General features: G+C 41.2%; 1 protein-coding gene across 5 annotated transcripts in view; it reads left to right on the top strand.

Moving 5' to 3' along the window:
- The first annotated feature begins 885 nt into the window (after positions 1–885).
- The window catches only part of PPP1R9A (protein phosphatase 1 regulatory subunit 9A), a 136863-nt gene continuing 111729 nt past the window's right edge, over positions 886–26019 (top strand). For 2 of the 5 annotated variants that reach the window (XM_051802613.1, XM_051802612.1), the window contains exons 1-2: positions 889–1112; positions 2567–4256. In XM_051802613.1, the coding sequence (XP_051658573.1) occupies positions 2790–4256 (1467 nt within the window). In that variant the 5' untranslated portion in view covers positions 889–1112; positions 2567–2789. Of the gene's footprint in view, positions 1113–1378; positions 1493–2566; positions 4257–26019 lie in introns of those variants that run through there. The other 3 variants (XM_051802609.1, XM_051802611.1, XM_051802610.1) reach the window with 3 other exon arrangements.

Raw genomic sequence — 26019 nt, 5'->3', positions numbered from 1 at the left:
GCAGTGGGAAAAACACTATTGAAACGTCTTCACTTCTGTTCCTGGCCTCTCGTATATTTATTTCTCAAAATGCTGGTTTTCAATCTAACAAGATTTGTTGTTTGCCTGTCAATACTAACATGCTGGTTACTTACATATCATTGAGAAAAACCGTTTTGAGCTGCATCCCCTTGGTGCAAGTTAGATTAACTAGAGATTGACACCTGTGAACACTTGAATGGTATATAGTACCTGTGCTTCAGTGTCATTAAAACTAATGGATCTACATACCGCATGTCTTTATTTTCAGTCACCACTGTCTTTATTCTGTGTGCATAATAATTAGTTTTCAGAATTTGCAGTGTACATCCCCAGGCCATTTTCTGGATATTTATGCAATTAGTTTAATGAACTTTGCTTAGGAGTTGCTATGTGATTAACAGTCATTACCTTCTTGGATTGCCAGTTTTACAAATTACCTAGAGATTTCATGTTCCGCAATTAAGTTTTCTTATTCGCAGCATAAAGCCAAAACATTTTTGTGGTGAACTCGCCCAGCTAACGAACAACAAAGGCATGCTGGTTGTGATTGTGCTCCAGGGGTGATCCACTGAGATCCTCCGTCCCTGTCAGGAGCTGCCAGAACAAGCGATGCCAACGGAGCCTGTGCGCGGTTTCCCGGGGTTCGTCACCAGCACGTTCCTCACTGGGGCGGGCTGGGTGAATGGATCAACAGAGGGAGGGAACACGCCGGGTCTCGATCTGCAGGGAGCTCTCCGTGCGCCCGGTGCCCGGCGCGACCGCGGGTTTCCCGCAGCGGGAAGGAGCGGGAGATTTCCCGGGACCCGGGGCACTGCCCCTCCCGCCGGGGGCGGGCGCGCTGTCTCCGCCGACACGGGCGGGTGCCGAGCCGGCCCAGTCCGCAGGGGTCAGGCTGGAAACGAGCGCTCCCGGGGCGGGAAGGAGGGGATAAGCCGGGGCGGGGGCAGCCAGCGGGGATCGGCGCCGGCGGCGTGGCCGCGGCCGGGCCCGTCCTTCGCCGCTCGGCGGTCACCGCCCCGGGCCGGACTGCAGCGGGCTCGCCGCCTCCCCCGCCCCGCCGGCGGAGCGAACCACTGAGTCTCTCCGAGGAGGTGAGGCACCTGTCACCCGCGGGCGGCGGCGGCGGGCGGCGGCCCCGCGGCGGGCGACGGCGGCGGCTCGGGGCGCGTCCCGCGGGGGGGGCGCGGCGGCCGCGCCAGGGCGGCGGGGCGGGCGGCGGCGGGAGCGCGGCTGCGGCGGGCGCGGCGCCTCAGCCTCCCCCGCGCCGCCGCCGCGGGTGTGCGCGCGGAGCCGTGTCCGTGCCCCGCTGCCGCCGCCGCCGCTGCCGCTGCCTGCAATGGCGTTGAGGCGACGCGGCGGCGGCTGCTGCCTCCTGTCAGGCGGGCGGCGGCAGCGGCCGCTCTGCGCAGAGGAGGCGCGGGGGCAGCGCTGAGCCGGGCGGTCGGGGGAGCCCGTCGCGGCTGTAGACTGGGTAAGGCGGGGTGCGCGCTCGGAGGGAGAGGCGCCGGGCTCCGTGAGGAGCAGCCCTGGCACCGGGCTTTTGTTCCACGGGGGCGGCGGGCGGCTGCCCGGGCACTGCCCCGCCGCAAGGTGCTGCCGCCCGCGGCTCCTGCCCGGCGGCGCGGCACGGCACGGCTGCCCGAGGAGGAGCCGCCGCGGGGGCTCCAGCGCTGTCCGCTCGGGTTAAGTTATTGCCTTCTGCGAGAGCGGCGGGTCTCGGCGAGAGCCGCTGTCGCGTGGCCTTTCCAGTCGCCCGTGGCGACCGGCGGGAGCAGGGCGCGGTGGCTCCGGGCGGTGGTACCGGCACCGTGCGTGCAGCGGGCAGAGCGAGGCGTCCCCACCTCGGGGGGAGCGGCGGCGGCGCGGCAGGGCGAGGGCTGGGGAGGAGGGACGGAAGGGAAGGGAGAGGGTTTGGCTCTGGGTGACCGCCGTGCTGGGCTGCGGGGACCGGGAACGAGCCCCTCGGGCCGGGGACGGGAGCGGGTCCAGCCCCTGGCTCCGTTTCTGCGTCTCCGCGTTGGGCACCTCCAGGCTCCTCCAGATGTTAAAGCCGCTGCCTGTGACAAGGGGCAACTTTCTCTAACGGGATTTCACTTTCTTTACCATGTCAGCTGAGGATGTTAACTTTGGGTGCATTTTTTTGAATTCCCTCGAGCTGATGTTTAACTTGCCTTTCTAAGCATATTATCTTTGATTGTATTTCTGCCATTATGTTTCTATGAGAGAGGAAAGATTGTCTTGCAGTGGCTCACATTTCATGTCACATTGCCTTTCCTTTGCGTGCGTATTTGTGCCATGGTACTTGTGAATGATAAGATGTGATAATCTGTTCTTTCACTATGGAATGATGTTATAGATTGTAAATTTTTCAGAAGTCAATTTGAAAAAGTTTGTAATTATAAGTTTTCATGTGTCTGCACAGGTTGGGTTTTTGGGTTTTTTTTAGTATTTTTTAGTAAACGTCTCAAATAACAGTAAGTGGAAATTGTGACATTTAAAGTAACAGTACCTGACATGGTTCAGAAAACCCTCCTTTCTATTGCAGGTTGAATCAGCCCTTGTTCTTGAGTCCTTGGTCGTGCTGCTTTGTCGGAATTGGCTGCATGTGTTTAGATATTTGCCACCAGATCTTCTGTCGAGTATGTTCCTGCTGAAGAGCAGTGGCCTCTGAGGAAAAACACTCCTCAAGCAGAATCTCAGCTGTGACAAACTACTGAGAGTGGTGCCAGAGAAACTATGCAAGCAGGTTTTGTGGTCCTGGAGTAAACATGATGAAAACAGAGTCTTCAGGAGAAAGATCAACCCTCCGAAGTGCCTCTCCTCACAGAAATGCTTACAGAACTGAGTTCCAGGCGCTGAAAAGCACCTTTGACAAACCGAAATCAGATGGAGACCAAAAAGCGAAAGAGGAAGGAGAGGCCTCGCAGAGCAGGGGAAGGAAATATGGCTCAAATGTCAATCGGATCAAGAACTTATTTATGCAGATGGGCATGGAGCCCACTGAAAGTGCTGGAGTTGCCCCTAAAACCAGGGGGAAGGGTGGCCCTGCATCACCTCAAAGACGAATTAGGCCTAAAGAATTTGTAGAAAAAGCAGATGGTTCAATTGTAAAATTGGAATCATCCGTCTCAGAAAGGATTAGTAGATTTGATACTATCCATGATGGTCCTTCCTATTCCAAGTTTACTGAAACTCGAAAGATGTTTGAGCGAAATGCTCATGAAATGGGACACTCAAATCGCTATTCCCCAAAGAAAGAGAAAATCGTTTCCAATGAGCTTCCAGATGAGTGGTGTAGCTCCAAGTCTCACAGAGGCAGCACTGATTCACTGGACAGTCTTAGCCCAAGGACAGAGACCGTCTCTCCAACTGTGAGTCAGCTCAGCGCGGTTTTTGAAAACACCGACTCACACAATGCAGTCCTTGTAGAAAAGTCAGAAAACAACGAAGAGTACTCTGTAACTGGTCACTATCCACTAAACCTCTCATCTAGTGTCACAAGTATCTCCTCCCCGGTTGCAAACCTTGAGGGTTTCAGTCCTTTGAAAGAGGCTAGCACATGGTCTCCCCCAGCCAAACAGAGTACAGGCGTGATGTCTGCTGAGAATTCTCAGCAAACTAACACACCTTCAACACCAAGACAGAAAGTGTCTACAGGCATTTCAGCAGGTTCAAAAACAACTGAAGAAATAAAGAAGAGGACAGAGGCAAGTGCTGATTCTGTTGAGAGCTCTGCAACAGGTCAACAGGATTTGGTCAGCATGCTTGACAGCGAAAGACCTGTGGACCACTGTTCTAGGAGTAAGTCAAAAACAGAGGCGGGAGTTTTGGTGCAACAAAAGGAACAGTCAGAAAATACAGAAGGTATCTTTGATCGACCCGAAGCTGCAGAATTAACAAGAAATGTAGCTTCAGGTGGTGATTTTGCCACAGATGCGGTTTCAGATACTACTGAGTCCCATTATGATGAGACAAATGAAAAAGATGTGAATGAAGATGTGATTAATTTTCAGAGTTCCCACGTGTACATGCACTCTGACTATAATGTGTATCGGGTACGATCCAGATATAATTCTGACTGGGGAGAGACAGGTACAGAACAGGATGATTTAGATGACAGTGATGAAAATAACTGTTATGAACCTGATATGGAATATTCTGAAATTAATGGACTGCCAGATGAAGACGAAATCCCAGCCAACAGAAAAATACAGTTCAGCCGGGCTCCAATTAAGGTAAAGTTTCTTATGTTGGTTAATTTTCAAATGCAGCTTTATTTGAAGGAAATTTTGACATCTGATCTCCTCTCTGAAAAAATTGTAGAGGATCTTTTGATACATGTTTTTATTGCAGTCAACCAGTGAACATAATCTTAAATGAAGTAAGGCAGCCGAGCTCTGATGAACTCGTGTAATTTCCTAGACTTCTTGGAAATTGAGAATGACAGCTGCGTTTGTGAAGTTTGAGAATTTAGCATGCATGTTTTGACTTCCAAGACTGAACTGTAACCACATGGTGGAATGTCGATGTGGGTATTTGGTGGCCTTTGTGCTGCTCGTTTCATTTCATTTGAAATCACAGCTTCTTTAGATTGAATGGCTTTTCCTCAGCTCTCAGCAGATATTCTTTAAAATACCTGTATTTAAAGACTCTGTCATGAAATAGAGTGGGATTCTGTAGTGGAGGACTGTTAATACTCTGCATCTGTATTCTGTGTCATCTTTTCTAGTAGCATTGTCACTTTTTAAAACTTTAAAACAATACATGTTTATCTAGTATATCTTAGTGCTACAGAAAGGTGAAGTCAGTTGACTGAAACACCTAATGAAAGGTGTGTTTTTTGGAGAGCTGTTATGATGTAGTTTTAAGTACCTTGAAATTACAGCTAAAAGTATGTTTCAGTGCAAGAAGGAATAACTAGTCATGTTTTGTTGTACCGGCTTTTCACTGCTGAGTCTCAGGGTTGAGTATTTTACTTCCAAGGTTGTTTTAGTGCATGTATGTGGTGGTTTGACCTGGCTGAAGATGCTAGATGTCTCAAATGGACAATTCAAAAACATAGTAATTTTTGCAGAAATGGCTCTTAAAACAGCCATATATTATCGAGTACTTGAAATGCAAACACTCTATGATTAAAAATATGTAATTGAAGTTGACTATTTTCATTATGTGAGCTTAGCAATGAAAATCACTAAATCAATGAACAGAAGTTCCCCTATTGAAGTAATGTGATTTACAAAATCTGCATTTACACTGCATATGGTTTAAGGTAGGTAAGATGTATATTGTATTACGAAATTTTCATCTGAAGGAAACAACCAGGTATTCACATCTGTTTATTGTGGGGTGGAGAGAGAAGAATAGTCCTGTGTTCTTCATGCTTTGGAAGACTGTTTTTTACACTGAAACAAAACATTCCAAGACAAGATAGTGCATTTTATTTTGTTTTGTTAGTATTTTATTCAGGCTTGCATCATGAACCAAAAATTCTATGTGTTTATGCTTCCTCTAGATTATTCCCATAATTGAACTAGGTAGTTTTGTTGAATTCTGGGGAGGCGAAGAGAAGATTTTTATTACAAAGAATTATGGAAGTTGTCACCTCGCTTCCTTCCCCTGCAGGCTGTACTAACAGATAAGATGATCTCGCTTCTAAAGGTCTACCAGTTGTTTATGATGGTTCCCAAAAATGATAATCCAGAAAGTGACTCTGCTGATCTTATTCTTGTGTTGGTCAGATTTTTCTGCTGTTTCTGAAAGAGCTAACAGTGACATTCTTACTTCAGTATATTGTGGTTGTCTGTCTGAATCATGCTGTCATGCCAAGTGCTATAAGAGCATTTTCTCAATTATTTAGTTATAAATCTTTTTCTTTTCAAGTTTTTCATGCTATGTTCATTTCAGATTACAAATTATACAGTAAGAATAACTGTCCATCAGGAAAATGCTCTAAAAGTCTTTTTCTGTAAATAATGAAAGAGTGCATTTGTCATGGGTTTAAGCATAAAGCACTCTTAACAAGCTTATACAAAGTAAAAGAATCATTGCTTTAATTATTGTAGCATCTTTATTGTAGATAGGAAGAAAACAGAATAAAAGCTGCTCTGGGGGTGAACATTGTAGGAGGGATTGGGAGGTTTGGGAGAGCCCCTGCTTTTTTGTCTATGGTACCTCCAGTGCATGCAATCTTTTAGTCATGTGGGGAAGCAGAAGTGATACCATGTGGAAAGCTTGCATTAGGAGGAAGAAGTGCATCAAAAGTTGTGGAAAATTAAAAGCTTCTTCTCGAGCCTTCCTCCCTTTTCTCTGCACTGCTCTGTAGTTCCCTTGGCAGTGTCAAGCGGTGTAAGCCCTGGCAGGCTGCCAGTGCCATCAGGTCACTGCTGGGCCACGCTGCCGCGGGCAGGGACCCAGGAAGGGCAGCTGGAAAATCCCCTGGTGAGTCCTCGTGGCTTCTGAGTCTCTGGGCTCCTGCACTCCTTCTCCAACAGCATTGCCAATTCAACATACTGCTGGGAGGTTGTGAACTGGCTCTGGCAAGAGATTTCTACCCAGCAGATAGGTATCAATGAGCAGTGTAGGTGCCATGGGGGACTTGCATTCTGTCCCCTTGCACAGTGCTAGCGGATGAACTTACCCAGTAACTCCCTGTACCCATCTGTTATGTGGGGATGATGCTTGCTAACTGAATTGACAGCAACTACTTAAGAATTTTTCTGTTCTACGCTATTTTGTGTATTAGTGGTTATAACTGGTTTCATTAATAATTTGCTGAATTACTATGGTGTTTGTAGTGGTTTGAGAGAGGAAAATATAAAGCAATGTAGGAGTATTTTCTGAACTGTTGAAAACCAATTTCTCTTTATGAAAATGAAGCAATTTGTACTTAACTACTCTGCTAGATAGTGGTATGCAAAGTCCAACCAAAACTCTAGATGTTTAGTGCTGGTTTTGCATTATTGTACCTTCACTCTCCTCCTGCAGGTGAGCTCTGAAATAATTCACAAAGTTGGCATTTGTATGTGTAACCTGTGAAATCAATGGATAGTTATTGTCATAAAGTTGTTACTTGAAGGTCTCAGCAGATTTAGATAAACATCTTTGGACTATTTTTCTGTATGATTTTTCAGGTAGACATGTTGAGGGACTTTTTGTCCCTCTAGGGGAAATGCTGGCGGCTATGAGAAGTAGTGAAGTATAGGCAGAAGGATGAGACTGATAAAGACTGAATTCTGCTTGTCTCCCGAGCAGGAAGATGACCCCGTTATTGACAAACTCACTATAAACATTCAAGTCAATGCATGCAGGAAATCCTACTCTGTTACAGTCTGTAATTTTGCTATCAGAGATCCCATCCTCCATGGGCCATTTGCTCTGGTCTGGGATTATGGGATATATTTGCTGATCTCATCTCTGTTGAAAGTCCCTTTAGGAGTAGGTGACAACCTATGGGCCGCTGCAGGCTTGGAGAGTTTCTAGGTATTTGGAGTGTGGCATCACTGATATGAGTAGTTCTGTGTGTCGGTGGGAGCTTTATCAGCCCTGGCCTGCTCTTGTGATGAGGTATTGCATTTGTGCTCAGGGATAGAACTGAAGCTTTCCAAAGTGAGTGTAAGAGGTGAAAAAGATAAGTAGATGTGTTGAGGAAAAAATACCCTAGTTTTGCCAGGGATACTTTTCTACAAAAAAACCCAACAAAACCCCCCACCAAATCAGCAGTTTGGTGATTTATTGTTTTTTCGTTGAGTTTTGCAGGGTTTCCTGAGGGTTGGTTGTTATGCCGCTTCCCAAACACTGCGGGCTAATTGGACGAGGATTGCCAGTAGTGCAGAATTCATTATCTCCTGGCTTTCCATGCTCTAGCAAATGGAAATTTATTGCTTCTCCAAATCATAGCTACACTTCCTCCATCCTGGGTACAATTAGAATGGAAGGGTAATGTTCACCTCTTCTCTTTCCAAGTCCAGAATTTCTGCTGTCTTGATAGCTGATGGCTCCATCTTCAGTTAGTGCCTGGATTTTGGCACCAGGTACACGTTAAACCATTTAAAGCTGTTAGCAGCAATTGGTGTCGCCTGCTGAGTCTTGTTTTGCAACCTTCTGCTCCTCTGACTTGCTCCTACCAGCCAAGGGATTGGGTAGTATGTGATCAGACCGTATGGCAGACAGCAGGTAACTTGTGGTGCTGTATGGGATTTTAGCTCAAGCTGCTGCTGCAGTTTTCAGTGTTCCATAAGGCTTCCTCAGGATGCAGTGGTGAAGGGACATCTCTGCAGACCTCTGTAAGTTTTGGGGTAGATGGGAGAAAGGGTAACAGGAAGGAAGGTGTATAGCAAATGGCTCTTCCATGCTTCAGCTAAATCAGTACTAAGGGATTATAATCATAGTGCTTGTGCCTCATGTTGTGCTTCCTCTCTTTTGTCATGCAGCATGACTGAATTTTATACCCCACAACACCAGTTTTCCAGATCATATTTTGTTCAGGTGGTCTTCAGGAGTTGGAACTTGTGCTTCTCTTTGTCTCTCTCTCGCCTTTGAAGACGTTTTACCAGTGCTCTGACTGTAGTTCAGTGTAGAATACAAATGATATTTGTGTTTAAAGTTGTTTTGAATTTTTTTTATGAACTATGTGGTGATTTTTCTTATTAAAAATCAGTTCAAGGAACAAATCGTTCTTTTAGTTATTCCTCATTTCTGTCACTAAAATCATAGAATCATACAGTGGTTTGAGTTAGAAAGGATCTTAAAGATCGTATAGTTCCAACACCTCTGCCATGGGCAGGGACACCTTTCACGACAACACTTTGGACACTTTCAGAGATGGGACATCCATAATTTCTCTGGGCAACCTGTTCACCACTCTTGCAGTAAAGATTTTTTTCTAAATATCTAATCTAAACCTATTTTCAGTTTGAAACCATTCCCCCTTTCTTGTAAGCCTCCCTTCAGGTTCTAGAAGGCTGCAATTAGGTCACCCCTCTTTTCCAGGTTGAAGAATCCCAATTCTCTCAGTCTTTCCTTGTTGGAGAGATGCTCCATCCCTCTATCTAGGTGGCCTTCTTCTGCGTCTGCTCCAACAGGTCCATGTCCTTCCTGTGCTGAGGACTCCAGAGCTGGATGCAGCATTCCAGGTGGGGTCTCACCAGAGCAGAGTAGAGGGGCAGAATCACCTCCCTCGACCTGCTGTCCACGCTGCTGGTGATGCAGCCCAGGATATAATTGGCTTTCTGGGCTGCAGATGCACGTTGCTGGCTCATGTCCAGCCTCTCATCCACCAGCAACCCCAAGTCCTTCTTAGCAGAGCTGCTCTTGGTATGTCCATCCCTCAGCCTGTGCTGATACCAGGGGTTGCCCTGGCAAAAAAAGTTCAGGAATGTAAATAGTGGCTGAGAAAGAATGTGAAACAATCTGACACTAATTAATTTAGAAATATTTACTCTAAAGCATCATTGTTGTTTGTCTGGTAAACATCAAAATAAAGTGTACTGAAAACATTTTCAAATTTTAGTGTTAAAAAAAAGTATTTCTTTGCCTGATTAAGTGTTTAGTACTGTATTTACCTGTTGCTATAATGCTGATGAACTATTTTGGATCATAGGAGTCATAAGAGATTACCCATCTGCAAGCATTGTACAGGCCATGGCTTCAAACTTGCCAGTGCTTCTATTTGTGTTTAAGTGAATACTGACTTGGATTTAGGTGATCTTCAGATCTTCCTCCCACCCGCAGTGAGGCTGTGATTCTATAAATAAAGCAGTACTGGTGCATGTTAGGATACTTGTTGTTTAAGGCCAGTGTGGAAGATAGGACTTGCAGAAAAATCATGAGGCTATGTTAGATTTGAAATGATTACAGCATCTGAGAAATCTGTCCGCTTTTGAATGGGTTAATTATGAAAGCTTACAGATAAAGAAAGATGTGTAGCTCTTTCTGAAATCACTGAAAGAATATTTTGCTTTCCTTAAATCTGGTTCCCTACTCCAGTTCCTCTTCCAGGTAGAAGCCTAGAAAATAAGAGAGCTAATGTGTATGTCTCAAACACCAGTAGTCAGATAGCTGTGGAGCGTAGGATTGTTGGTAATAATACACTGAAGAACAGAATGTGGCTGGAGAAGTGGGCCATATGGACATAGGGCAGCACATTTCTGGGACAAATGTCCTTGTTCTGGCTGCTGGAGATAAGCACTACACAATACACCACAAGCACAGGAATGAGACTGAGAAAGGGGCATGGCTTGTTGTCCAGAGGCTGACCCAGTAGCGGGGGATTAAGGCCTCCAAGAACCCTCAAAGCCCTCTGACCCATTTCCAGAAGGGTATAGAAGATCAGACTACACAGGATAAATAATTTGTGTAGAAAGCAAGAAACTTATCTGCAGGGTGGGGAACAGTTATCTGTAGAAAAATATCCCCATGAAGCCCAGGCATGTACATACCCCAGGACCTTGGGCATCCCATCAGCTGTATAAATGCTGGAACCAAGACTGGCAATCTTTTTCTCTCTCTCTCTTTCCCCCTCTCCACCCTCCACCCTTCCTCTTCCTCGCTTCCCCCCCCTCATTAGCTCCCACTCCATTTACCCTATACCTTTGTTCAAAACCCACTGCTGTGTGCTTATACTAGGAGATAGGGACTAACTTATACCAATTTCCATGCCAAGTGCATAATTTGCTAATAAAACTTTGTAAGCTTTTGTGGACCCTCTGTCTTTTATTGTCCCTTTCGACCACTAGCATCTATGAATCTTGGGTACTCCTTCCCCATAAGGGTGGGACACCACAGTCCATGCTTTGTTTACAGCATTAGGAATGGATGATAGTTTTGGCTAAAGCACAAAACTAGGTATTAAGTAGGCTAAGCTTCTGTCTCCTATAGTGTTGAATATATTACTGGATCATATGCTGGTATTTGAATTCTGTAAAATGGGCAGCAAGTTTGTAATTTGCTTAGTCTGTTGCCTTAAATCCATCTTTACTTGTGAAATAGTTTGACATACAGAGCTATCGCTTGGGTAGCTTGGAACGTGTCTATTCTGCTACATAAAACAAACTTACGCTTTTTTCAGGTATTGTCAACTATGGGGAATTCTGCTGACTTAAGCAGTAATAAAATGTGTTGTACTGCAAGGATTGTCATGCTAACTTTGATTATTTGTAAAAGTTAACAGTGTAAAAAAGCAGGTTCTTTGTTCTGGTGGTGGGGTATATAGAGCATTTCTGGGACCTGTTCTCTTATTTCAGTTGCATGTGTTATGAAAGATCTTTTTATGAAAAGCAGAACCTTTTATATATATATATTTCAGGGAAAGGAATGAGAAGTAAATATTAATGATTCAAAGACTGGATGCTCTGAGATAAGGAATAGCAAAGGGATAAAGCATTCCAGAACAGGTTATTATTTTGGTTCTCAGAAGGCATTGTACATGGATATCTCATAGTACTGACTTGAAATTTTGTACCTTCAGTGGATGAGTCTTTCATACACAGTGATTTCAGGTGCCAAAGAGTTTTCTTGTGTTAAGTATACATGGAGTTATTGGAATACAGTAATGGAATAAAGTTATTTGCCTACCACAATGTGCTGTGGAGACTTGAACTCTTGTATAGGTCATAATTTCCCTACTAATTCTAAAGATCAGTAATTCCTGGATGCAATGTTCACACACAGTTCTTGAACTAAAAAGAAATAATGTTGTGAAATAATGTTGCTTTAAAGTAGGTTTCATGAGCATGAAGGGCATTCTAGGATAACTGTTTGTAGCAACCAAGTTTGGATTGGATAATTGGCATCAGAGGTTTATGTGGTTTCGATTGAAAGGGGTTTCCAATTAAAGTTTTGGATTTCAAAAATGCAGACTGAGAAACTGTAGGGAAATGGTTTGAAATTAGTTGAACCAAAGAGCAAAGGGAGCTCTTTGATTCAGAATTAGAAAAAGTGCATAGGATTTGCATCTCAAGAAAAAGCAGAATACACAAGCAGAATGACTGCAGACCTAATCAGAAAAAAAGCCAGCCAAAGAGATCATAAGCTAGCCAAGGACTTGGAAGCAGTGGCAAAAGTGGTTGTTCAAAAAATGAAGAATGTCATAAGGTTCAGAAGCCTTAAATGCGAATAAGAAGTTGCCTGAAGTCAAGCTGAGTTTGACCTTCTAAAGGAAAATAATCCAAGCAGTAAAAAGCTATTTATCCATTAAAAATGAAACAAGAAAGGAAGCTGGGCATTATGCAGTGAGCATAAAGTTATGATTAGAGTTATCTTCCCCAGTTTATATTACAATTTTGCCTTCATTTTTGGTGCAGTAGGTCATGTTGAACATGGAATCGGGATTAAGAGTGAAATAAACGTATACAGGTGGAAACTGTTACCATGGAAATTCATATAGTGAAAGGAAGAAGAAACTTAGAAGCTCCTAGTGCTCAGGTTTGCATGGGGCTGGGTCAAAGGAGTTGTATTTTAGAAAAATCTTGTAGCAAACATTTCAAAACAAACAAAACTAGCAAAATAGAGATAGTATTTAACTGCAGAAGAGCAAATGCAGTAGCTATTTTTCAGAAAGTGGAGAAGAAGGTGGTTCTGGCAGCCTGAAAATTATTAATATTTTCTTTTATTTTTTTATTTTCTGTAGCACAGCAATAGCATAGCAAACACTTTTAAAAGAATCAAAGGCAGGGAGACAAATGGAATACATGTAAATGGATTTATCAGAGGCGGTATATGTATATGTCAGAATAAATTAGGATCTGCCTTTGATAAGATAAAAGACCATGTTAAAAATTTCAGTAGTTCTGTCTCAGAAAGTTGGAGCACACTAATGACACTTGCTTTTGACGGAAAATAGGGAAGCCTTATCATTGCATAGGATTACAGTAAAATACGGGTGACTGGGAGGACTTGAGTAGTGTGAGTGGATTTATGAGCTAAGAAATTTCATGGTGAACTAGTAACTCATTTGTAGGGGACAACTGCTAAGGAGAAAGCCACTCTGTGACTTGCTAGCACAGAATGACATCGTGGTGCGATGCAGCTGTGAGGAAGGGAAATGGCATGCTAGATATGAGGCAAAATATTTTGGAAGTGGTAGGGAATTGTGGGTGTCATAACTCGCTAAGGAGACTTCATCTGGAACGTGTTTGGTGGATTCTGCTTAAGGCAAGTGTGTTTGCAGGAAGAGCTTCAGCAACTTGGTGCTCTTATCTGTCTTTTTCTTGGTTAATTTTGTCATAAAACAAGGACCTTAAGAAATTTGTCTTGGCCAGTGAGTGAGGACAAAACCTGAAAAAGAGCATAATTAAATCCCTGGTATATTCATAAAGAAAAGGTACCTGAAGTCTTAGGGGCAGCATTCCACTTTTAAGGTGGAATTGAACATTTTCCAAATAAGATTAAAGAATTGTAATAGCAGGCACTCTTTTCCTATGTTCCTAATAGATTACTGTGTTGTCTAATAGTGTCTATTAGTCCTGTTAAGTGTTGCTATTTCCTTCAGCACCGTTGAACTTGCAGGCCACAATAATGTATTTTAAAAAGTACCCTATATTTCTGTAGTGAAACAATACAAAGCAATAGCTATTATTCTGTGGTGTCCTTTTTAATGTAGAAAGTGTTCTGGTGAGGGAAGCAAATTTTACTTCAGTTACTTACTAGAGTTGATTCAAGAGACCTGCCGGATCACAGAGATACTTCCATATGATAAAGTCTCTGGAAGAGGTGAATTCAGAATTTATCTCCAAGACTCACTTGTGTTGTGTTATTACACATACAGCTGCACTTCTTAGACTGTGCATATCTGTAACTTCTGATGTTCCTCCCTGCAGTTTCCATCTGCCTTAGTATTCAGTGCATAATCTCAAGGGCATAAGATGCTGGTTCACATTGAAAGGATATCTTTTAATATTCAGTCTATGCTGCATGTAGACCTAGGGACTTTTATTTGATAAAATATACCTGTATTTCAAATTCACTATTCACATTATTTTTTAAGAGCAATAAACTATAGAGGTTTTTAAGTCATGCTATCAAACTGCTTTCTAATAGATCTAGATCATGGTCTTTTTGATAAAAAATATCCCAATGCTTTATCTAACCTTGTAATCATCTTTACATCTTTATAAAGTTGCAGTCATCTTTAAGATAGACCGTGATGTATTTAGGTACTGACATGCTTAGATTCCTTAGGTGTGTAGAATCTGACATACTTAAATATTTACCTGTTAGCTCAGCCTTCTCAGAAGCCCAAAGATATTTGCTCATTAATGTTGACTTGGGTGATTGCCCAGTAGATTTCATTGTGTTTAAGCAGAATACTCAAATTATTTTAATACTGTATTTTCGCAAGGGCAAACCAGAGAGACCTCATTAATCCACAGGTTTAGAGCACACTTGAAAAAGATAATTTAGCAGTGTGTCAAAGTGCACTAACACAAATGAGAATGTTTCAGTATGATCTTTGATATGAAGAGACTACCAGACCGTGTAACTCTTTATTCCCCTTTGCCCAGCATTTTCCTCTGAAGTAGTTGGTCAGTTTTATCTCCTCTCTATTAAATGTAGGTTGACTGAAAACTGCTTTCTTGATGTTTTGCACATTTCTTTCATTTGATATTTAAGGTGTGGTGGGAGGGAAATACTACTAAACAGAGGGGCTCTTTTTTTCTTCTTTTTTTTTTTCCCTCTCTTTCTCTCTGTATGGCCAGTAAAGCAGTCTCCAGGCTTAACAGCTGTAGATCCAAAGTAACTGCTGAGACTTACTGTGGTTTACTGCAAGTGCATGACACAGTCACTACCAGTAAACTTTGACCATTAAAAGGGGAAGTTATGCCTGACCAACCTCATAACCATCTACAATGAAAATGACTGACTTGATAGGTGAGGAGAGAGCAGTGGACATTGTCTACATTCACTTCAGTAAGGTTTTTGACATACTATATTCATAGAGAAGCTTGTTAAATGTGGGCTGGATGTGCAGATAGTGAAGTAGCTTGGAAACTGGCTGAAGACAGAGGTGGAAGACATAAACTTCATGAAGTTCAACAGGGAGAAATGCAGAATCCTGCACCTCGTGGGGGAAAAGTCCCATGCACCATTATATTCTGGAGGCCACCCAGTTGGTGGATCCTCTTCAGCTTTTCAGAAGAGGATCTGGGGTTCTGGAGAACTCCCAAGTGGAAGTTGAGCCAGGAAAGTGCCCATATAGCAAGGAAGACTAATGGTGTTCTGGGCTGTGTTAGGATGAGTGCTGCCATCAGGTCGAGGGAGGCAATCCGTCCCCTGCACTCAGGACTGGTGAGGCCACACCTGGAGTTCTGGGTCTTGTTCTGGGCTCCCCAGAACAAGAGGCTGGAGAAAGTCCAGTGAAGGCCCGTGAAGATGATTACAGCTCTGGAGCATCTCTTCTGTGAGGAAAGGCTGAGAGAACTGGGACTGTTCAGCCTGGAGAAGTGAAGACTTGAGGGTGGTCTTATTAGTGTATATAAATACTTGAAGGGAAGGTGCAGGGTCTTTCCAGTTTTGCCCAGTGACAGGACCAGGGGCAGTGAGTGCAAACTGAAACACAGGAGGTTCCCTCTGAACATCAGGAAACACTTTTTCCCGGAGAGGATGACTAAACACGTACAGGTTACCCAGGAAGGCTGTGCATACTCCATCTTTGGAGATACTCAAAAACTGTCTGGGAATGGTCCTGGACAAGCAGTACTGTGCTTGAGCAAGGGGGTTGGACTAGATGATTTTCATAGCTCCCTTCCAACTTCTGCCATCCTGCAGTTCTGTGGCTTAAATCAGAGAAAAATTATTTTTCTGATAGTGAACTTTGACAAAGGAAGCAGCTAAATTGCATCCAAGATGAATTCTTTTACTTTTATTATTTGTAAAATATATTAAGTGACCTCTTATATTATTTATCAAGTTCTAAGAATGCATGGTTTTGCAAATCCAGGGGTTATGCAGCAATTCCAGTAGGTTTGATTGTAATAGGTAATGTTGTTTAAAGATATATGAGCATTTTAGCAAGAATTCATTGAATATAGCTTGAAATTTTACCTGTACTTACAGATAATTAAGTTTAAGGATTGATAGTAGACTTTTAATGTTTCTTCTTAATGAGAGGCTCACGACTGTCAATCAAAAGAGCTACCTAATAAAGGATTTTAAGGGGTTTTTTTGGACGTATTGTATACATGAGCAGGTTGACCTAACTTATAAGTAATATTTAACAAAATGCAAAAATTTTGGGTGAAATATTTAGATAAATATTATGAGTTAAATATTTATGATTAAGGGGGAAAATTTCAAATAGCCTGTACAAAAATAAAACTGTTGAGGAGTAGTGTTCATTTGCAGCAGCGGAAAAGCCGTCTAACATTTTGCATTTAGCAGTAGCTGAATTCTGTATGGCTGTTGCTGTCCTGCAGCTGGGTAAGCCTTGGTTGGGATGGGAACATGTTCTGAGTGCTCAGTTGAGTCCAAGTACTCAAAAGCTGTGGTTAAACTGGTAAATAATCCCATACTGTGCTGTACACCTTCAGTGAACTTTGTAAAATGTACTGAGCTGCTAATTTTATCTAGTTTATCTATGAAATCTTTCTGATAATAATAGAGAGAGGTGTTTTGCTGGTTTTGTAAAGCTCAAGAACTCCCAAAAGATAGGCCAGTATGTATGGCTGAAGATGACCAACAGCCATTTATAAAACATGAGAGGGGTTAATGAGAAGTTTTTTGAGTAGCACTGTGAGTAAAGGGAATAAAAGATAGTGGATAGTACAAAGTAAATTGTTCTTCACTCCTTTGGCTTAAAAGTGGTTCTATTAAAGTGAGCCTCTTGTGCCCATATATGATTTATGTTATTTATTTTATTTTTCTTGTGCAAAGGGTCACTTATGTCTCTAAGCCCTGTAGTTAATCCATGCCATTAAGAACTGCAAGTTTCTGAGCTCGAGAAATCTGGATTTAGCTTGAGAATGCTGTGCTGCTGGAAGCTAAATCCAGCCAAGAGAACCATGGGAGTTTGGCAGGGGTGGTGGCAGAGCGGTGGAGTCTCCTACCCCAGCTGGGTGATGGGGTGGGAGTGCAGGCTGGGTTGGAGCCTGGTCAGCACCCAGCACTGTTGCCTGGCTGGATCCTGCCTGAGCTTTCATAAGCCAGTGGTACTCGGTAGCACTGCACTTGCAGCATTTTGGTTTCCAAGAAGCTGTAGGGCAGATTTGTGGCCTGTTTTTAAGAGCTAACCACTTCCATCTGCATCACTAGTCCCTCAATTAGAGCATTATCCAAAATAGGAGTTGAACCCTTTCTTCTCCAATTTGGCCCCCCTCCCTCTGATTGATTCTGGAGACTTCCAGGGCTGCTGTTTTCTGATGGCCTAGGACATAATTTCCTCTTTTATCCTCAGTTTGCTTGTTTTCTAGGGCTGCATACTTGACATTTTACATTACATTAAAAAATAGAAAACAAACAAGCTTTCTTAATTGTCAGTTTATATTTTTTCATTGCTTTAGATAGAGCATATTCATCACTCAAAAGAGTGAACATTTTACTGTGCTACATATTTTCCACCGAGTTTATTTTGTTGCGACCTTATATGTGGATTTTGTTTATTGTATTTTATTATTTCTAATAAGTAAATAATGTGTGAAATATGTAGCTTCATATCCATAAAGACTGTGTAAATGCTCTTAGTTTTCTGGTTCTTTTTCTCTCTACCGATCTTTCTGATCTCGTGCTTTGCTTTTGATAGCTTGCTTCTTTATTGTGTGAGAGACAAAATCTAGATGTGCCATATGTTCTGTTCCTTATTTTCCTTAAAACTGTTGCTGACACCTGAGAGGAGAGAAAGTGTTTTCTCTGGTCTGTGTTGTGTGGAGTATCTGCTTCATTTGGCCAATTTACAGGCAGATCTGCTGCCGACGCTTTAGAAGATACACTTATACACCTAGAAAACTAAGAATTAAAAGAACTAACTTATTTGTGTATGAAGATACATGACTAATAACATATTGCAGTGGTAATTCATCAAGAGGCTTTGAAAGATACATCTTTGTCTTAAAAATTCTGTAGTTTATATTTACATGGTAGACATAATGCTTCCAAGGGTGTGGGGCTTGCTTTCACTGCGAGAGTTTTTGCAGTGTAGGGCAAACATGCCAGGAGGGTTTAGCAAAAATGGCTGTTAAGGGTAAGCATGGCATCAGGAGAGCTGCAAAACTGACAGACAGTGCTTCCTTTTCTCACGGATCTGTGGCAGCAAGTAAACTCAACAGAACGGGAAAGTTTGGAACAAACAACTTCAGAGAGTGGTGTAATGCAGCAAAATAAGGTAGCACTTAATGTCAAAAACCTTGTCAAATTGAGGTGGCTTAGGGGAATTTTTCTTAAAGATAGAAGAATAATTATGATTATTAGAAGGTGAGGGGGAACCATTGCATGAATTGCTAGTGTACTTGCCACCTGTGTTAAAAGCCTAGCAGTGAGATTGTAGGGTATTTTTTAGCTAAGATGATAACAACTGTTCACCTTTTTTCTCTGCTTTGACTTTGTTTTCCCAAAGCAACCAGCCCTGGGAATTGCAGTCTGTTATGCAAGGAGCCTAAAACAGTGCACTGAACATGTAGTCTGCTGTCTAATTTTACTAAGTGCTGGTGGGATGGTCTCTTCATCCCCTTTAAAGAATTGTGTCAGAAAATGTCTGCTCCAGGTAGATCTTAAATGAAACCATGAACTGATACTTCACTGGAAACAGATTTGATATCTGTTAGTATTCAAAGAGATGCAAAGCTATTTTACTAAGAAAGCGAATAACTTTCAGTACTTTAGATCTATAACTAAAAAAAAAATCCTGCACTTTGGGTGACAGTTTATAACAAGTGGCATCAGCTTTGTCAAAGAGGGTGTTGTGCCTTCAGTTGAAAGCAGTTCTCGAGTTTAATTACTAGTCAGTGAGTCTCCTTTGTGTGATCACATCTCACCTTTCTAAGCTGATCAGCTTTATGGTCAGAAAAACTTTTCTAACGCTTAACAGAATTTCGTACTTGCCGATCATGAAGTGCATGTATATCATCTCGTGAAGGCTGACAGCTTTCCGGATGTGTTGCAAATCTATAATAAAATTTTATAAAAAACTTCGGCTTGTCCATACAGTTAATAAAAGAGCTTGGATAAATAAATAAAAGATAACCATCTTTGGAACATGTGATAAGGAAGGGGACTCAGACCTCCATAATTTTCTAGAAGAGCATCTACCTAAACACTATGCTGTAGGTTACATTGTGTTCTTCTATCCTTTCGGTTGAACATGGGGCCAAAAGAATTGTCTGTACAGGATGAACTTGCAGGTCCTGGCACGAGAAAGAACACAAGAGCAAATATGATCATGTAGCTTAATATTTAGACCATTCCCCTTTGGCACTGAGGGCAGCTTTGGGATCTGAGATATGCTGAAAGTCTTGTTAAAGTGAAACAGGTAAGGAGCTATTAGATTTAAAAAGAGATTCTTGTATGTAAGGGGAAATTGAATATTAACTCCCACATATTGGATGAGTCTTATAAGCACTTGGCCTTTTATATGAAGCGCACCACTGTCATCTCTTCCTCTCCTGGATAAGCTTTCATGAAGAGAGTTAGATCTTTCTTGGTTTTTTGATCAAATACGACAGTTGCCTGCCTTCAGGAGGCACTTGTAGGCTTTGAGGCCTGAGTAAAGGAGGCATCTGTGTGCACTGTTATTAGGGCTGTAAGCTGGAAGAAGTCAGGAAGACTGCAGTACTCACTAAATTAATTCTTGACTCTAGGCAGGGCCTTGGTCAATGTTTGTGCATACTTTGTGGAGCACCACCCTTAGCACAACTTCATTTTCCTTTGGATTTTGTGAGAGTTTTAAGTGCTCAACTTCAGGTTTTTACTTTAGTCAGTACATAAATGTGGTGTTTTCCTTTGACCGGTTGATAAGGTCATAAGTACTTTAGTGAATTGCAATCCCCAGTTAGTGAAAACAGATAATATTTGTTTCTTAAACCAGACTCTTCTTCTGGATGCTTTTCCATCCTGTTTTCTTCAGTCACAATATCAGTTGAAACCTGACTTTTTTTTTTGGGTTGTCTCTCCCATTATGCTACTTGAAAGTGGTGACTGGGAGGTGAGAAAGGCTAACATTTAACTTCACTACTCTAAAGCAACTTGAATGTGAAGCATTCCCCAGGGGGGAGGGGAGGGGAGAGATAAATAAAACATCAATGAATAAAGAAGCTAGAATATTTTAAAACCAGGCTAAGCAGGATAGGCTTTCTTATTTGTGTCTTGAAGACATGGGCAGGGCCATATCGAGGTATTCGCTTTGTGGCTAGAATGTCTCTTTGTCTGCATAATGAATATAAATAAGCACAACAGATAGTAGTAGGGAGGGAAACAGAGGAAGATGAAACAGTGCTCAGTTATGCAACAGGGATTAGTGGAAGAGAGAGGAGTAGAACTAAAACCTTCAAATTTTAATAGAAAATAAAAATTGTAAAACAGCTTTTGAGGAATCTTATGATGCTGATGAAGTGATGTCATAATACTACAGAAAGAAAATATTATTCACTGTTTACAGTGTGTGCTCACTGACCTATGGGTAAATGAGGTTGAGGTACAAGTGAAATCTGGGGAAAGAGCCTGTGACTGCAGTCACCCATGTTGGAGCATTTGCCTCCTGCCTGCACCACTGCTCTCTCCCTTCACCATTTTGGTTTGAGAGAACTTGTTTGTGGTCCTCAGCATCTCCAAAATACACCTCCCACACTGTCGTAGCTCTTTACTAACTGTGAAACCAGGTTTCAGAAATTGTGAAAAGGTGTGTAGTGTTCTCTGGACAGAATTATACCTCCCATGTAACTGGCTGACAGGAGTGGGTTTGTTGTCGGTGATATATCTTCTGCAGAACTGAAACTGAAATTATTATAGAGGAAGTAAAGGAAAGCAGCTTCAACCCATGCTTTGAGTTCCTAGTGTTTTTATAATAGTGCTGACTTTATTCTCTGCAGCAGTCCAATGTGACTTGATACTTGCTTGAAAATATTATCTGTCGTGGATGTAATTATATGCTTGGCCAATAGAAGTTGGAAACAAATTACAGTTCCCGGAATCTGTTCTCCTTTTATTTCTATTGTGCTATCAAGCTGTGTTCTGGAAACAAGAGATTTAAGGGTGGGGGGACTGCCATGGGGAATATATGTATATATATTGCTGCAGGCAGCAGTATAAATTAGATGTACCTGAATTAAAATTAAGTAAGACAGGTTGGTACCAAAAGCAGTCTAGTTGTAACTGTTTGATGCCCAATAAAAGACTAATTTACTTCCCAATATAGTCATATATTTTGTCTTATTTTATGTGCTACGTAAAATAAGCCAAGTAAGTTTTCCTTACTGAGACAACCTCTCCAAATGCTAATTGCTGATGGATGGTTACAGAATTTGCTAATAATTATATACTCCTCACAACAAGAGATTGTGAACTTATTTGATGCTTTCACAGAATTTTATTTATGGTAATTCAAGGATGTAGTTTAGAAAGCTTCCAGTTTGAAAAAAAAATTCCTTTCAGGATTAGACTGAGTATCTGGGATCCTGTGTGCAACTAAATAAATGCCAGTTCTCCACATACCAGAGGAGGCAAGTACAGACTTCTGGTAGGCTTTTTTTCAGGATGCAACATTTGAAGAATAAGAGATTTTTCTCTTACATTTGAAGGTGATGGTGGGTTCATCTACATGTCATTCTGTTGAGGGAGCTGTATGTTGGTTTATGTCTTTTACAGATGGTGGCCTTTTTTTCTTTTTCCTGTGGTTGTTTAGAGCATGTTTACACAGCAAGTGCGGTGACTCTTCCTGTGCTAACCTACAACTGAAGGTGCTGGGAGGCTTGATGCAGAGATGTTAAGCTAACATAATTATTCCTTCCTGTTGTGAAGTTCTCTGGACTTCTAGTCTTTTGAGTACCTTCCAGGATGATAAGACCTAGAGGGTTTTTTTTGTACTATTGTGTGCTATAGACTTTGATTTGGGTTTTTTGTTTTGGTTTGCTAAATTGTGGGCAGGTGTGGGACAGTAGAATCCTGCTTGTTGGTGAGCCACATAAGTTAGCACCTCACCCCAGTGCAGTGAAGTCTCCTTTAGCCAAGCTGAAATTTTGGAGTTTGGTATTGAGGATTTTTTCTCTGTGTGCATATCTTAAGAAAATGTATTCTTTATTGTGTAAGTTGTTGTAAGGGTCATTATATAATGTGGAGGATTTTGTCTTTGAATCTGCAGAAGATATTTTTGCCATCATGTGAGTCCATCTTGCTTATTATCAAACTTTTTTCTAGTACTGAAAATTAAGAAATTAGTACACAAGAAGCATGTAATGGCATATGACAATTTTATGTGGACTAGGACTATTTGCACTGAGTGTTTCGGTTTATATTCTATTTATTTGGTTTCTATTCTATTTCAGTTTATATTCTACTCCAGTTTATATTCTTACAGCAACCTGATGAATTTTTACAGTAGATGATGGTGTTTCCAGTTGAGAAGCGGCTTACAGGATTGAGCTCTGAGAAGTATTTCAGATGATATGAGCTGGTCTTTTCTCTCCCAGACCTTTTCCAAATCTTTCAGAAATGCTATTTGGAGCACTGAAGAATAAAACTAAAATAGTTTTCCACAGTATAGTATAACAAAAGTGAATCCAAGTGAATCAATTGCATATAATATGCCACATTGATGTATTTAAAATAAATAAAATCAACTACCCAATCTAGGCCCTGACAAAACCACAAAAATTTTACCCTCATGTGCCCTCCATGTTGTGTCTTTGGGCTCTGGCTGCATGTCAGAGTTTCTGCCCCATCTAGGAAATAGCAGATGCTTAGCAGCAACACAGCACATTTTTCAGAAAGCAACTCTTCCACCTTCAGAGAAGAAAATGGTCCTCCCGTCCCCATGCAGACTGGTAGTAACTTGCCTGTTTTGGACACAAAATCATTATTTTTTTCAGACTGACTGTGTGTATATTCATATCTTCAGTTAAAAACCTTGCCTGAGAACGTATTATTCATGTTTTGCCTTGAATTCAAATTTTAGTGTGGATTGATACTGCAAATGGATATATGTTGTGCAATTTGTGCAGGAGGAAAAAGCAAACAAATCTAGAAGGTACTATGTAAGGCCAGCTATTTTTACTTCTCCATATTATGTTTTAATTTGCTCTAAATTATGGGTTTCTCTGTGACTGAAAAACTTGTGCCTTCTGGTTTTCACAGTCAATTTAGATATTTGCTGAATCATGACATCCAAATAAAAAATTGCAAATATCAAGTACTGTATTTAAGTACTGTATTTAGTGATAATTAGGTTCACACATATGAAATAAATGTGAATAAGCGAGATATTTTTCTGCGTTGTTACCTAAGTGTATTTCTAGAAATTGCATTGCCTAAAGTTTTAAACCTGAAAAAAAACCCCTTATCAGGCTTCAGAAGTTCATTTTTGTTGAGCTCACCTATTTTCAGTGGCATTTGTAGTGGAATTATACTAGGGACCTGTGGAGGCCTAAAACCCATACTTCTGCCGTCTCAATAGTTTTGAACACTTTCCAGATTTCCTGTTGCTGCCAAGACCTGTGTCCCTGGTTTACCATACCTGATAGCCATGTGGCAGAAAGCTGGGAGCTGGTCTGGATTGCATGAGCACTGAAGGGCTCCATCTCCTGCTCCTGCTTGTACTGTTAAGGGAGAAGTGTCATCTCCTCTGGCCCCACAGCAGGTTTGCAGACACCATTCATGAACTTGCAGATTAAACATTAGAAACACGATTCTAAACAGTCCTATTCCACTTTGTGTAAAATAAATAGATCTTAGGCTTATCTATATAGCTACAGTTCAGCAGCCTCTCTTCTATTTCCATATTGTGCCTCCTAAATGTTTTGAGTTACTTATCACCCTGATGGCTTCCCCATGGTTAGTCCAGTTGCCTTGGAAACCAGTTCGCCCCCACATCTAATCTCTGAACTGATGAAATAATATGTACTGCTTGCAAATGAATTTGAAAAAAGCTTTCTCCTGTCTTAATTGAAGAATGTTAATCTCTTTGTTCCAGAAGTATCAGAATTTCAGAGGTTTTTTTTTCAGGTTCAGGTAAAATGTTTTACTCGTTTTTCATTTTCATCATTGAAAATCTGACAAAGAGAATTAACCTTATTGTATATTTTGAAGAAGATGTAAATATCTCTTGCAACCAACTACTTGCAAGTAAAAATTAAAAAAAAATGAAGAGGCACAAAGCTGTTTTACTAATAGGTGAGGCTAATTTATGCAGCTGTTGAATCAGGGGAGCAGCAGCATTTCAGTGAATGATTCTTGTTCAGAAATGTCTTCTTGTACAGTTGTGCATAGCTGCTGCACAGTTGCAAAGAGGAGATGAAAAAAAGGAAGAAAAAGAGACTAATTTTTTCTTGTTAGTTTCTTCTTTAGTTTTCACAGTGTATTTACTGGTATTGTGCTGATCTCCACGCTATTACAATTTCAATTTCTAACTCGCATAACAAACAAACTCTAGAAGTTTTTTCCACTTTTGTGGTCACAACATAGAAACTGATTTTTCTTATTATCTTTCAGTATTTATCCTAATTATATCAAGATTTATGAAACTATTTTTGGAGGTTTTATCTGGGATATAGAAGTTGAAAAACAGAATAATATTTTATTTTCCATGCACTTATCTGTTATTTCTGGGGACCTTTCCTGAAAATTAAACTAAGAGAAAGCTCAATTTGCCACCACATTTCATTGTGGTGTCATGCTTTCTAAGCAGAACTATCTATGCTTTTGTCTTCTAGTGTATTTAAGATGATGCTTTTTGACAGTTTTTATAATAGCAAAATCATACATTGGATGACGAGAGGTTTTTTTAAAAAGTAATTAATAATTTTAAGTGTATAATGAACTGTAATAAAAATATTTTATTTGCACTGGTACAATAAGTAGTTGATCTACAGTTTTCTCATTCATGTATTTTTTTTTCAGTATGGTCATCTGCTTCTCCCTCTTCTTGACACATTCAGGTCATTGAAGCATTTCCTGAGGGTGATGAGGGCTTTCATATATTGTTAGATATGTTTATTGCAGAGTTCAGGTAAAAAATTTTCATCCTGAAAATTTATATAGAGTCAAAAGGGTTCTAGAATTTTTAATAGAATATTTTTCCCCCTAAAGATTCGTCAAGTACGAAAACTGCTTAATTGGGAGGAAAAACATTAGGGAGCAGGAGTTATAGACTTAGCTGAAAAGAACTGCAGTTTTCCTTGTTTGTAGTCTACTTATGGTTACCTGCTAAGATTTTAATAATTAGAGACCAAAGATTTGGAGATAGGATTTAATAAGAAATTTTATTAGGGTTCATAGAAAATCTCTTAAAAACTTAGAATGTTGATGGAAAGTGTGTGTAGAACCTATTATAATGAATCAATTCCTTTTTTTCTGCATTCCTCTGGGAGAAAATAAGTGTGGATTGCATGACTTGTACTTCTTTGTTATTTGGGAAAAAACCAGGATGGCTGAAATCAGAGGAAAATGTGATAGATTTTTAGTTGCTGTGGATTTACACAATAGCAGATTTAACTAAAGTCCTGAATATAGATGGAATATTTTCCAGTGGTTTAAAAGCATTTAAAATAAACAAGAAGATCATCAGGAGTAGTTAGCATAGATTCACCAGGGAGAACTCATGCTTGACCAGCTAGATACCACTTGTGATGAAATGACTGGCCTGGTAGATGAGAGGAGGGCAGTGTGTCTTGTCCAGCTTGACTTTATTAAGGCTTTCAGCACTGTCTCCTCTAACACCTTCACAAAGAAGCTGATGAAGTGTGGGCTGGATGAGCAGACAGTGAAGTGGGCTGAAAATTGACTGAATGACTGAGCTCAGAGGCGCAAAGCCAAACTGGAGAACAGTAACTAGCAGTGTACCCCACGAGTCCATACTGGGCCAGGTCC

The sequence above is a fragment of the Manacus candei genome, unplaced genomic scaffold, assembly GCF_025592945.1.
Source record: "Manacus candei isolate 608988 ecotype Guabito, Panama unplaced genomic scaffold, ASM2559294v1 h1tg000056l, whole genome shotgun sequence".
In the NCBI taxonomy this organism is placed as follows: Eukaryota; Metazoa; Chordata; class Aves; order Passeriformes; family Pipridae; genus Manacus; species Manacus candei.
This window is presented reverse-complemented; position numbering and strand designations above follow the sequence as displayed.